Source organism: Fulmarus glacialis, unplaced genomic scaffold (genome assembly GCF_000690835.1).
Source record: "Fulmarus glacialis isolate BGI_N327 unplaced genomic scaffold, ASM69083v1 scaffold18834, whole genome shotgun sequence".
Classification (NCBI taxonomy): Eukaryota; Metazoa; Chordata; class Aves; order Procellariiformes; family Procellariidae; genus Fulmarus; species Fulmarus glacialis.
In genome coordinates this window covers 16,058-29,625 of record NW_009207631.1, presented here as the reverse complement: position 1 = coordinate 29,625, position 13,568 = coordinate 16,058, and the positions used below count along the sequence as shown (strand labels likewise).

The 13,568-nt window shown below is 45.0% G+C and overlaps 1 protein-coding gene across 1 annotated transcript in view; it reads left to right on the top strand.

Annotated features, from left to right (window-relative positions):
• Positions 1-13,568, top strand: part of CHD2 (chromodomain helicase DNA binding protein 2) — a 54,557-nt gene that overhangs the window by 37,954 nt on the left and 3,035 nt on the right. Inside the window, exons 21-34 of the mRNA XM_009576201.1 lie at positions 509-658; positions 1,287-1,435; positions 1,948-2,044; positions 2,800-2,892; positions 3,373-3,546; positions 4,478-4,653; positions 6,130-6,171; positions 7,236-7,375; positions 8,110-8,248; positions 8,388-8,538; positions 9,881-10,003; positions 10,330-10,458; positions 11,218-11,358; positions 12,584-12,718. Coding sequence (XP_009574496.1) covers positions 509-658; positions 1,287-1,435; positions 1,948-2,044; positions 2,800-2,892; positions 3,373-3,546; positions 4,478-4,653; positions 6,130-6,171; positions 7,236-7,375; positions 8,110-8,248; positions 8,388-8,538; positions 9,881-10,003; positions 10,330-10,458; positions 11,218-11,358; positions 12,584-12,718 — 1,839 coding nt within the window. The remainder of the gene's footprint in view (positions 1-508; positions 659-1,286; positions 1,436-1,947; positions 2,045-2,799; positions 2,893-3,372; positions 3,547-4,477; positions 4,654-6,129; positions 6,172-7,235; positions 7,376-8,109; positions 8,249-8,387; positions 8,539-9,880; positions 10,004-10,329; positions 10,459-11,217; positions 11,359-12,583; positions 12,719-13,568) is intronic.

The following is a 13,568-nucleotide window of genomic DNA, read 5'->3' as shown; positions in this document are numbered from 1 at the left end:
ATAGAAGCTGCCCTTTCCCCTCTCCTAGGGGCATCCATGGGGGCTCAGGCATCCTGGCTCTAACCTGGCATCCTGTGCCCTTGGGCAGTGACTCAAACAGTTGCTGATGTCACCCCCAGCAGGCTTCAGGCGACAAAAAGCACGTATTTCCCGCTGCCTTTGTAGGAGTCTGGTGGGCAGCGTGATCTGACCTTCAAAAGTGACTCCAAGGTACCCTTGCCCTGAGCTGTTTGCGTTGCTCTCCCGTAATGATGTGTGCCGAGCCCTTCCTGGAATAGCACACCTTTCACCCCTGCCAGCACCGCCTCACCTTATGCCTTGGCTTAACGACCAGTGGTACTTAGCCTGTGTAAGCAGGGTGTGTGGGATGGAAATCCTTTTTCTGCTTTAAGAATCACGATTGCAACAGAGCCCTCCCTCTGTTTTCTTGCATAGTTTTGAAGTTACTGCTATTTTACGTCCACGGTTACAGGCTGGCTAACTCATGGATGCTTTTTTACCCCCACAGGACTTCTGTTTCTTGTTGTCAACTCGAGCTGGAGGGCTGGGAATTAATTTGGCCTCTGCTGATACTGTTGTTATCTTTGACTCGGACTGGAACCCCCAAAATGATCTTCAGGCTCAGGCTCGGGCTCACCGGATTGGACAAAAGAAGCAGGTTGGAAGAGTTACCTGGGTCCTTTTCTCTGTGGCTTCAATGTGTGCATCTAAATGGGCTCCCACCGCACCAGAGCTTCTGAAAATATGGTCTCTTTGCCCCCAGTCCTGACTCCAGAGAGTACTGCCAGCCCAAGGAAAGCTCATTTAAAAGCCAGGAAACAAAAAATCAGCCCAAATTTGCCAGATGCCAGGTCTTTCTGTTGGCTTTGGGTTCTGGGATAGTTCAAAACCAAGAACCCAACCAGTGGCATCGCAGTTCTCAGCCTCATGAACTCTGTTCGTTCTTGTCCTGAAAAACTTAGAAAGTAGAACGTCCACCTTTACTAGGGTTTTATTAGATATGTGAAAAGTCTGATACTAGTTTGGATTTAGAGTGATTGTTTCAGAAGATTTTTACTCTCTGCTTTAGGCACACTACAAGATCTGTGTTAACCAACCTGATTTTAGCTGGTTCCCCTGAGATACGAAAAGAATGTGCTTGTTTTTATTCTAAAAAAACTCAAATCTGTATATGAAGAGACAATGTCAGCAGACCAGTCTCCTGTGAAACAACTGAGTGATGCATCGCTTGTCAGCAGAGCATGTTCAGGTCCAGGAAATATCTCCATTCTTTTTTTGCCCTTCAGGTGAATATTTACCGCCTGGTCACAAAGGGTACAGTAGAGGAGGAGATCATTGAGAGAGCCAAGAAGAAAATGGTGCTGGATCATCTGGTGATCCAGCGTATGGACACCACTGGCCGGACTGTTCTGGACAACAACTCTGGGCGATCCAAGTAAGTGATTATGTCAGGAGGCAGAGGTGTCTGGTACAGCATGTGGCATAACCAGCTTCACCTGCTGGTATTTCCCAATATTTATTTGATAGGGTACAGGGCAGAAGGCTAAGAAATAATGGCAGCTTTCACTGATTTGGCTTATGCAACTATTAATCTGGACACATAGGATAAAGATGATCAGAAATAAAAAACTAGTTTTAATGCATTACCTGTTTTTCCTTCTGTCTTCCTCCCAGAGATCATCCTGCTCTGAGGGAGGTGGTGGAACAGCTGCAGTTTGGCAGTGACCTCAGACTGTCCCCATTTCCCCCAAGTAGATAGAGGTTGTTCCCTTTACAGTAGTTGTCTGGGCTAGAGCAGGAGAGAGATGAATAAAAAAAGCTTTTTGTAGTGCTGCGTGGAAAACTTACTTCTTGCTTTAATTAGCAAAAACTTTGGTATGGTTTTGTGCTGTAGCAGTGCTGACTTAACAGCTCAAAACACATTTTCCTCCTCGTTTGTTCTTGCAGCTCAAATCCTTTCAACAAAGAGGAGCTGACAGCTATTCTAAAGTTTGGAGCTGAAGATCTCTTCAAGGAGCTTGAAGGGGAAGAGTCAGAGCCTCAGGTAGTTTGAAATTGAAATCACATGGCTGTTTAGAGTCCTCTGCAGGTCTGCATGGGGGATCGTGTGTGTTTGCTCTCTCTTTGTACTTGCCCTGTGCATGAGAGATGGTTGGTGAATGGGGCATGTGTGAGTCCAGAGAAGCTGAAGAGAGCTCTGGGGTTGGGGAATTAATGGTTGAGAAGAACTTTGTTGTTTGGGGTTAAATAGTAATGGTCACCTAGAGAGTCCCTTGGCTCACGAGGATGCATTAGCTAGTTATAGCACAGCCTGCTGAAAGCTCTTCTCCCTGCCTCCTCTGAGCACCTCTTCAGCATCCTTTTTTGGTTGTTCTCATAGAGAGGCAGGAGTCAACACAGTGAAGCCGAGTAGGTTGCGCTCTCCTCCCTCAGCACAGCATTGCTTGACAGTTCAGTATTGAGTGTTTTGACCAACTCTCTTAATGGGGGAAGCTCTGCTACTCGGGCCGAGGGAAACAGTCCACAGTTAATACATCTTGCTGTCTGGAAATTTTCCCTGCTGCTCAGCCTTGATGTTCCTTTTCTTCTGTCTTATCGCCCTTATTTGTACTCTTTTGTACCACTTGAGATAGTTCATCCCTGCCCTTGGTGATAGCACCCTGCAGATATTTGCACTTTATTTAGCTAATATCAGCACAGTGTGTGTTTAGCTATCACACCTCACGAGTCTTTTCTCAAAGTCTCTTATTTCCTGCTGTGCTCGGCACCCTCCGCTTTATCACTCTTTCTGACTGGTAGGAGATGGACATTGATGAGATTTTGCGTCTGGCTGAAACACGAGAGAATGAAGTGTCCACCAGTGCCACTGATGAGCTTCTCTCCCAGTTCAAGGTATGGACGCCCAGGCTCTGTAGTGGGGTGTGGGAATGTGGCTCCCCACATCTTGCCACGGTGGTAAGGTCAGTAACAGACAGGACAAATCAGGCCCGGTGGGAGGTCACCTGTACAAAGCAGTTTGCTGAGGGGTTGTCTGGGTTTGGTAGCTGGAGAGATATGTAGGTATTAATTTCATTTCAATTAAGCGGTTTTGAAGGCTGTGAATAAAATGCAGAATTTACCAAATTTGGAAACAAAATCAATAACTTAGAGAGGCTCAGCAGTACTTCTTAAACTGCACGTACTTTCTCAAAAGCTGTTAGCCCAAAAACGTGGCAAGGAACCAGGAATGTAGTGACATAGGGATCAATTATAAAGTAGTTATGGAAATGTTGGCAAAATTCCTGTGGGGAAGGAGTTGAGTCTTAGCAGACAGCTCTGGGGTATTCCTGCCAGGGGAGGGAATTTCTAAAAGTGTTCCTTTGCTTATAAAAGGTGGCCAACTTTGCAACCATGGAGGAGGAAGAGACAGAGCTGGATGAGCGGTCCCAGAAGGACTGGGACGATATCATTCCAGAGGAGCAGAGGAAAAAGGTGGAGGAGGAAGAAAGGCAGAAGGAATTGGAGGAAATCTACATGCTGCCTCGAATCCGGAGCTCGACTAAAAAGGTACGGCCTATCTCGAGGAGCTGAAAGGCAGACGGGGAGAGCTGGCAAAGGCAACACTCAAGGGAAGCCTTCTTGCCATCTGACTGCTTCTTTCCCTCCTCCAAAGTTGGTTAGGAGTAAAGCACAGAGGTAGCACCTTGACCTCTTGCTGGCATCATGCTTTGGGCCCATGGTTTGTAATGTAGTGTGAGGGCCCGTACTGGATTTGGTATGACTTATTTTGTCTTAGCAGACAAAATAAAGAGAACCTGTAGTGAGCACAGGGCAAAATATCCAGCTGTACAATGCAGATTTTACTGCAGTTTATGCCATTTTCCGGCTGTTTCTTTTCCTTGGGCTCTCTAGCTCCCTGGGCTGCTCTTGCCTAAATGTGGCTCTTGCAGGCAAAAGAGATGGTGTCTTCCCAAGTTCTTCTTTAGGTGGTGGGATCTACCCCAATCCAACAGAAAGCAGACTGTGCAAGGAAACTCTTCTGGGATATGGGACGTTAAGGGTTTATGAACTGTTTTCTGGGATAAGCTGGGAAAAAACATTAAAGTGAAAACTAGAGAGAAGGATAATTCATATCGGATGATTCCAGATTCACTTCTGAGGAGTCCTGGTTTTCAAAACAGCTTAAGGGTTTGTGGCACAAAACCATGGTAATTGATGTGGTTTAATATATCTTACACCTTAGTAAATCAAAATGCAATTGTGAAACTGCTGGCTAGAAGGCTCTAAAGGGAGGATGGCCACCAGAGCCTTAGCTAGCTGGAAACTGCAAGGGTGTGCATCCTCTCTGGGTTGTTTACATGGGCTTCTGCATCTCCAGGAAGAGATGCCAAGATATTTTACAGTCTGAATGTGAAATAGTGCCAGTGCATGGGAGGGATAGGAAAGGTTGGCAGATTAGCAGTTGTTAACTGTACTGCTGTTTTTCTGGTACATACAGGCTCAGACAAATGACAGTGAATCAGATGCAGAAACTAAGAGAAGGCTTCAGAGATCGTCTGGATCAGAAAGCGAGACTGATGATACCGATGACGAGAAGAGACCAAAGCGCAGGGGGCGTCCTCGAAGTGTTAGAAAAGATACTGTGGAAGGATTTACTGATGCTGAAATCAGGAGGTCAGTGCTGAGCACAAGACACAGTTCAGAAAACAAATACAGAAATCCCATGCAGGTGGAGAAAACCGTAGATTAATCCAGGATGTGTTCATCTGTAAGCATGTCAGTGGTTTAGGTGGAGCTGGTTCACTGGGCCAGCTTCTGCACCTTTGTATAATTCAGTTTGCTCCCAGCTGACCACCTTAGGTCTATGCAAAATGGACTGGATTGTCTTTAGTCAGGCTGCAGTGAAGCTGGTACCTTTCTAAAATTAATCCTTGTTGTAACTGCCCTTCCTGGGCCAGGTGGATTGAGCTAATTCCATATTACACGTGAGGTCGTAGGTGCCATGAGATACAGAGCTAGAGAAGCCAAGGACTCTGGCCTTCCTGACATTTTTCTGGCAGCAGTCCTGCTGATTTAAGCTTTAAGTGAAAGGCAAACTCTGGCAAAATAACCCCATGAGAAGCACTGGTCCCGTAGATCCCAGTGGTTGTGTATCCTCTTCTGCACTGTGTCCCTGAAGTCATCCGGGGGCTGAATTCCAGAGCATTATTTTCTTCTCATATCTTCTAACTCTTGAGCCTTTCCCAAAGATCTTTGTTTTAGGGGTCTGCCCAGATGTTCAGCCAAAGATGGAAAAGAGGGGGACCTGAGTTTTCCTTGACGCTTTCCCTGTGTCTGAGTTGATGTATTTTTAAACAGGAGATGGTCGTACTTTTCGGACTGTGGGAGCTGCCCCATATCCAGCCTGAAACCATAGAGAAGGAAGGAGGTGTTGTGATGTGAACAATAGCAGCCGTTTAGGTTATTGTGATGTAGCAGAAAGAAGCTGAAAGAGCACAAGATGAAAATAAGAAGGGAAAAAATAAACTCATTTTAAAAATAATCTGTAGTTGAAGCCATTGGGTCTACTCCCAGCACAAGGCACTGTTCAATTGCAGCAATGGTGTCTGACTCTTGCCCTAAAGTTGTGTGTTAGCCATGGCAGTGATTTTCACAATAAAAATAAGACATAAAAATAAATAGCAATCCTTGTCTGCAAACCTCTGTGATGGATTGCACCACACTTGGCTCTTTTGTGATGGGTTGTTATACTTATAGCCTGAGTGTTACAGTTACTAATGACATTGATTTAATGCCTCTTTTCTCCTTGGAAAACCGAAGTTAATAATTACCAACATGGTGTGAGCCAGTGCTTTCTTTCAATTTTTTTTTTTTTATACTACAGTTATGACTCCTTGTTTTTTTCCTTCATCTGTGAAACATCCAACATTCATGATAATATTGTGTTCTTCTCCAGCCGAGGTCACAAAACTCTTTGTGGGGGCTAATGGATTAGGCTTCCCAGTCCTGAGTGATGCTTAGCTAATCAGTGTGGAATGCAAGGTTGATAATGTGGCAGGCTGTAATTAATATATTCAAGCGTATTTGTGATATTGGACCCATTTTTTATGGCAGTTGGTTTAGTTTCTGTTTTCTTTGTTTTTTGCTTAGGTTCATCAAGGCTTACAAGAAGTTTGGACTCCCTCTTGAACGGTAAGTCCCGACATGGCCCTGCTCCAGAGGGTTATCACGGGAGGACGTTGTGTTTCTAAGCACAGCCATGCACACATTGCTATGGGTGTTTGATACAACCTCCACAGACAGCACAAAGCCTTGCGGTTGTGTGATCAGTAACCCAAGCACTGCCATACAGTCCCTCATGTTTCAGTTGATGGGCACTGATGAATGCTGGCCAAAAAGCAGGTAGAGCAGTAGTGACGCCAGGCTGTACACAGCATCATCCTGCTGGCAGAGTCTGGCCCTTGGGGCATTTCCACTCTGCCTAGAAAGGAGAGGGAGCAACTGTCTGAACAGCAAATGCCGCCCAAAACGCTTGCCAAGGTTCTCTATACATATTAGTTTCAAGACTGAATTCAGAGCATCTTTCTCTCGCTGACGTATCCCTCTTGAAGGGAAGCGGGGAGAGGCACACACCGTTCTCAAGAGTGGGTCTGCAGAGCCCTGCATGAGTGCTGTGCCCCAGCATAAGTGAGGGAGGAAGGGAGATGGGCACATGTGCTGGGTCTGGAAAACTGTAGCTCTTGCTGAGGTCTTAGAGCTGAGGCAGGGATCCCTGCATATATTGTATGAGAAATGACTGTGTTTTTTCAGCTGTTTGTACTTTCTGTTGTGAAACACAAGGCTTGTGTATGGGCCTTGACATTACTAACTTCAGCCAGGCCAACGGGACAGCAGATGGCAGCTTTTGACCATCAAATGGAGTTAATATAGAACTGGGAAGGCATGAAGGAACACTGGACAGTCACAGAGGGTGCCTGTTGTGCCCAAGATAGACAGTTCTCACCTTTGCTTTAATACTAAAAAATCCAAAGGATTGGATCAGTTATATACATTAGCACTGTACTGCAGCTGTTAGACCTAAAAAAAGACTACAACTGCGTTGTTTCCTGCATGAACTCCACTCATGAAGGTTTCGTACATTCATACATATACAGCATTGACTACTAAAAGCTATGAAACCATTGCTCTGGAAGTGACTGGGAGCAGATATGCTCTATAAAATGCAAAACTTGCAATTCTTTTTTCCCCTTTCTCAGGCTGGAGTGTATTGCCCGGGATGCTGAGCTGGTGGATAAATCTGTGGCTGATTTGAAACGTTTAGGGGAACTCATCCACAACAGCTGTGTGTCAGCAATGCAAGAATACGAGGAGCAGCTGAAAGAAAATCCAGGTGAAGGTAAGCAAGAGGGTTGTGTGCTGCTGTTATGATGTTTGGGGTGAGAAAACCATTTCCTTGCTGGACAAGGAAGCATGCCACATTGTGACTTAAAAGCAAAGAACAAGCACGCACTTAAACCATCCCATCTCTGCCAGGCAGCTCTCGCCCACAGAGAGAAACCCTTTAGTCTTCTGCTCAGACTGGAAAGTGCCATTTGGGTCTGTTGGCTTCTGCTGAACATGAGTTTTCGTGGGGAGAGGCTGAAGTCATCAGCTTATTTAATGCTGGGCCACAAAGCAAAGCAGATCTATTTTAATGGCCCCTGGGATTGGGAATCAAACTGGTGCTGTGTACTCCATGGTAAAGCTGGATCTACAGTTAGCACTTCCCAGAGCTGGCATCATCAACCACTCTGTGTATGGCTGTTCTGTGCTGTTGGTTTGGAGATACAGGGGTCTGGGCTGGATTTCCCGCTGGGTCTCTGCCTGTTGCAGCTGAACAAAACTACTGAAGCAACAGCTCCAGTGTACTTAGATGTATTTTTAAGAAAATGATATTGGGAGGTGTTTGGATTGCAGATCTAAGTGAGTTAGTGAAAGAAAACTTCTATTTTGGGCCTGCCTTATCAGACAGCCTTATGTTTAAATAAGAGGTTGCAGGCAAGGTCTTGATCTCTGTGTGTCTAGACATTTTTACAGAGGCGCTTCTTTCTGCAAGAGTTCTCTTAGTTGCTGTGTTTTATTGTTGAGCAGGGAAAGGACCTGGAAAAAGAAGAGGTCCTACTATCAAGATTTCTGGTGTCCAAGTCAATGTGAAATCCATCATCCAGCATGAAGAGGAGTTTGAAATGCTGCATAAATCCATTCCCACAGACCCAGAGGAAAGGAAGAAGTAAGTTTCGTTAAGTAGGCAATGCAGAAAGAGGCTCAGGGAATTTGGATTTTGTAGTGGAGAGAGAATGGCCTAGATATGTGGATTTTACTTTATCCTCCGCAGCATTAAAAGTAGCTCATGTTTGAAATGCCTTCAGGTACCGCCTGACATGCCGTGTCAAAGCTGCCCATTTTGATGTAGACTGGGGAGTGGAGGAGGATTCTCGCTTGTTAGTGGGAATTTACGAGCATGGTTATGGAAACTGGGAGCTAATTAAAATAGATCCGGAATTGAAGTTATCTGATAAGGTAGGTCGCTTTGCTTGTTGCTTGCATTGGGTCCATTGCAGTGTTCATAGAGAACATGTTTGATTTACTCCAGAAACAGATGTTTACGTTTGTAATAACTCCAAAAATAATAATAAATAATAACAAGGAAAACAGTGACCTCCATGGAATGTTGCATGCTTGATGGAAAGCAGAGTTGTGTTGTTTGATTGGCAGTAAATTTTTTCTGAACACTACCATATGAACCACACTGAAATGATGCAGGAAGAAAATGGTAATGCTGACTTATGTGGTTACATGCACAGTATAGAAAGTGCATTGCGTAATCGTGACTTGATATGTCCTTGAGCATCTCACAAGAAGCTGAGTCTGAATTTCTGTGTGGAAATAATTTTTCACAGATTTGACACTGCTTATGTCAAGACTGATCTGTGTTAGCTTTGAGGGTATAGTTACATGACTGGCTATGGCAGCAAAGCCAGCTGGAAAACCTCCATCTAGTTCCTCTCTTCCTCAGTCATTCCCATAAGAACTGTTCATGGGGGCCATGTTGAAATGATCCAAGGTAAAAATAAGCCGCCATCCGTTGTGTCAGCACAATGGAAGGAGAGCGAACTGCAACACAGGGCTGAGGAATATCGAGACGCTCTGAACACCAGCTTTGCTGCCAATATGCTGCATTCCCATGACATCCCCACTAGTGTTTTTAGCAAAGATCAGACTGTGGCTGAGAGGCCTCCTACATGAAGTTCAGAAAGGCATTTTACAATGGAAACAATTGCCTGAGACACACCACCTAATTTCCAAGGAAGTATGAAGGTAACCGTAGTTGGCAAGCTGAGATACTTCCTCCACAGAGTGGCACCTTGCAGCCTTGTTTTCCACTAAAAATTCTGCATCTCTATCATTGCTGTAGCAATGTCTTGGGTTACCAAAGAGGACCAGCCTACTGTGACAAGGCTGTCACAAACAAATCTGATGTGTCAAGGAGAGAGGACTCAGTTTTGCAATGCAAGGTCCCAAATATATTTTGCAAAGGTGTTTTGTTTTTTTTTTTCTTTTTGCACACTTACAAGAAAGATTGTAGAGAACCTAGAGAGCTGCGTGGGGGTCCTTTCACTTCTGCAAAAGGCGAAGGGGAGGGATGCTTGCTAGGAGCTTCGCTTTTGGCTAAAGTGAGAGAGTCTGTGTGGGAGGTGGAAGAAATGCTTGAACCTTCTTGTTCCCCCAGAAGGTGCAGCATCTCCAACCCAAGTCCTTCCAGCAGCCTGGAAGGACTGCTGCTAGTGTGTGCATCTCTTTTGTCAAGGTTTGATAGATGCATGTGGGTGTGGTTTTTTTTTTTTTTTCTTCTTTATCAAAGATCCTACCTGTTGAGACAGATAAGAAACCTCAGGGAAAACAGCTCCAGACCCGAGTTGATTATCTACTGAAACTGCTGAAGAAAGATCTGGACAAGAAAGAAAACATGAAAGATGGGGAAGAGGTGAGATATGGCTGCTTGGTTCTGGGGGTTTCAGGATGAGTGGTTGGCTGCTGGCAGGAGACAGCCTGTGTTCCCAGCTCACTGAGCATTATCTACGTGAAAGAATATGGACTTGTCTGTTGTCTGATTGCATTGTGATACTGAAATGATAATTAGTAAGGGACAAGTAATGAATTATTACACTTAGTGAAGGACTCAGGCTTATCAGGCTTCCTGCCACCCTGCAGGACCTGCGGCTGTTTGCAAGATGTTCAGGAGATGGGGTATGTCCCCAGGAATTAGCTGTAGCTATTTTCTTGCCCTGACTTGTTTTGTGTTTTCACCAGGGCAAGCTAAAGAAGAGGAAACCACGAGTAAAGAAAGAGAACAAGGCTCCCAAAGTCAAAGATGAGCATGGGAATGAACTCTCCTCTCCTCGGCACTCAGACAACCAGTCAGAAGAAGGTGAAGTCAAGGTGAGTCAACTTGGTGGATAGCAGCTTTTCCAGGTTTCCTTGAGCTATGTTGTTACTGCAAAAACTCACCTTGAGAAGCACCCCTAGCAAACGCCCTGTGGAGTTGGGGGGCACTACAGAGTGCATTCCCACAGGAGATCAGCAAACTCACAAAAACATATATACAGCTGTTGGGGTGAAAGAAGGACCTTTCCCACCCACTCTTTTAGGTTAGTGCTTTAAGTGTTTTGGGGGATCTAGAATGGCCACACAAATTCACATATTGACTTGGAGGAAAGGTTGTCTCAGGACAAAGTCTGTTGCCCTTATAAAGGAGAGAAGGAAGAATTGTTTCCCCCTCCTTTTCAGTACGTCAGCCAATGGTGAAGCTGGAGTTTACCAAGGTCATGCTGTTGCTTAGAAAACCTTCTGTCTTTGAGTGGTTTGGCTTGTAGTCTAAGGCTTTTTGTTCATGTGCTGATCAGTATCTACCTTAGGGGCTGAGCATTCTGGAGCATAGCTGGCATAGGAAAGCAGTGCTTATCTACAGTTTGCCAGCTAGTTACATATTGGGACTCGTCTATTTTTTATACCCTTTTGTCAATGGTTGGGTGGATTGCAGCTGGTTAAGAAGAGCTTGCTGTCTGGTTGAAAAGGTGTGAGGGCAAAGTTGGATGGACCTCAGAAATTGCCTGTATTTCAAGGATGTCAGTTTTATGGAAGAAAGTGTGCATGAGGTGAGGGACTCCAACTTTGACTGTGCTGTGACTGATTTTCTAGGAGGATGGCTTGGAAAAGAGCCCAGTGAAAAAGAAACAGAAGAAGAAAGAGAACAAAGAGAATAAGGAAAAACAGGCAACCACTAAGAAAGAAAAGGAAAGCGATAAAGAGAAAAAGAAGACAAAAGACAAGAAAGAGAAGGTATGTGGTATTCTCAGGAGCAGTTTAAGAGATAGGAAAGTCTCTGAGCAGAAGCGCAAGCTATGAGACCTATGATTCATTAAAGGCCCTCTGTGAAGAGACATCAATGAAGCACTGTGGGGTGAGGTATTATCCCTTTTTCAGCCCTCTTGTTGTGAAGCCCAGCATTCTTATTGTGAAGAATTGCAATAAAAAGTAGAAAAGGCAATATATCCAAAAGCTTTATGGAATGTGAGCAAAAAAGAAAAGATTTTGTCAGACTGCCTTTAAAGTACAGCTGTCCCTGTGGCAGTGATATGGCCAAACAGCTGATGTTAAGGAAGAAAGGGGGAAAGACCCTGGAGCACTCAGATCAAAGTTCTGTTCAGCTGTGATTTATCACAGGGTTGGCAGCTCCTTGTCTGTATTCCTCTCTAATTTAAACTCACTCCAAATAACCCAACTGTCCACACCATCAAGACTGTAAGTTTTCCTTGTCGCTATTCAGGAGTCACCAGAATGAGTGTTTCAACATCAATGGTATGTTGTGGACTAAAATGTCCCTTGAATTTTGGGTACAACAGCCCTGAGGCTGGATTCAAATTGGAAGGGGGGTAAAAGCTTCTGTAATAATGACCTGAAGTACCTGTCCAAGGAACAGATAGGTACTGCATGCCCAGTGTGTTTTGACACTGAGGTCATAAGTGCAAACCAAGAAGCTTTGTTGCATATGTAGGGGAAAGTTTGCTTTCCAGTGATTTTTTGGTATGACTTTGACTCTAAAGGGCTTTGACTGCAGATAAGTCATATAAGTAAAAATTAGTACACTAACAGGCCATGATTTGAGGTTGCTTTCCAGAGGGTCTGAGGACTAGTGACATCACATGAAGTTGCAGATCCTCATAGACATGAGAGTGCTCTGAGCTCTGCCCTTTGCAAGGGATGTATATTCTTTAGCTTAACCTCTCTTCCAAGTCTTCAACATTGGTTTTTCTCTCCATGAGTATGAACATCGTATTCATGTCCAAAATGTTGGCTCTGATTTCTCTTTACTCCCTCAGGGATGACGTAAAGCTAAATAGAGGCATTGCAGCTAAACAGTTTGAGGTCTTGGGAGGAAAGTTGTAGGAGCAGTGCCCAGGGTTTAACAACTGCCAGAAACAATAGTGTGGAGGTTGTTAGTTGGATCACTTGGGATCCTGCAGTCTGGCTCATCATGTGATGTGTGTAATTTGTCCTTGTAAAGCCTAAAAGTGGTGAAGCCAAATCTGGAAGTAAAGGGAAGAGATCGCAAGGTCCCGTCCACATTACAGCAGGGAGCGAACCGATCCCCATTGGAGAAGACGAGGACGATGATCTGGACCAAGAAACATTCAGCATAGTGAGTATTTTCCTCAGGAGATGGGAGAGCAATGGCAGAGAGCCCAGCAAGGCAGACAGGGTTTGCTTGCGCGTTATCCAAGGACGTGTTGTAGGTGTCAGGGTGTGAGCTCCCTCATAGTGCCCCACAGTGATTTCCTCTGGCCGTTCTGAGAACATGGCAGAACAACCCTCTACCAGAGTTGTCCACCAGCTGCCTCTGTGCCTACCAGCTGGCTTGCTGTAAATGGCACTTCAACTGGAAGTAACTTCAAAGCTCTTCCAGCTCCTGATTCTCACCAAGCAATTGCACTGTTAAAAGGTTCAGATAACCCTCTTCAAAATTCAGCTTTGCATGAGTGCACATCTTATCCCCTCCCTCTGCCAGGAATGACAGCCAGGGCAGAGGAGGGCAGCATGTCAAGAGAGCATGCAGAGGGCTCTCTTCTTCAGCTGAGAAGTTCCCACCGCTCATTTGACAGCCCAGGATTACAGAAGACCCTGCAGCCTTATGTGGCAGTCTCTCTCCTGTGGAAGCCAAGGAGCCATTGGGGCTCTTCCAGGCAGGGAAATACAGGAGAGTTTTGAGGGTGACCTTGTATGGCTGTAGGAGGTACGGAGTTGTCTGAGCTGTAAGCACTTCCCTAGCTGTGTAAACGCTCTTGCAGCAAACATGCCTGCAAGAGCATGTTTGCTGCAAGAGCTTGTTGAAAAATTAGCCTTCTAGTAAAAGTTGTCATGACAGACTCTCCTTGGCCTGACTTGCAAAGGGAAATGCTGAAATATCAGTTTTTTTAAAACAGCTCTCTAAATTAAAATCTATGTAATCCCTGCAGGTCCTGTGTTATTTTTGTCTGTTTTTTTCTTTAACT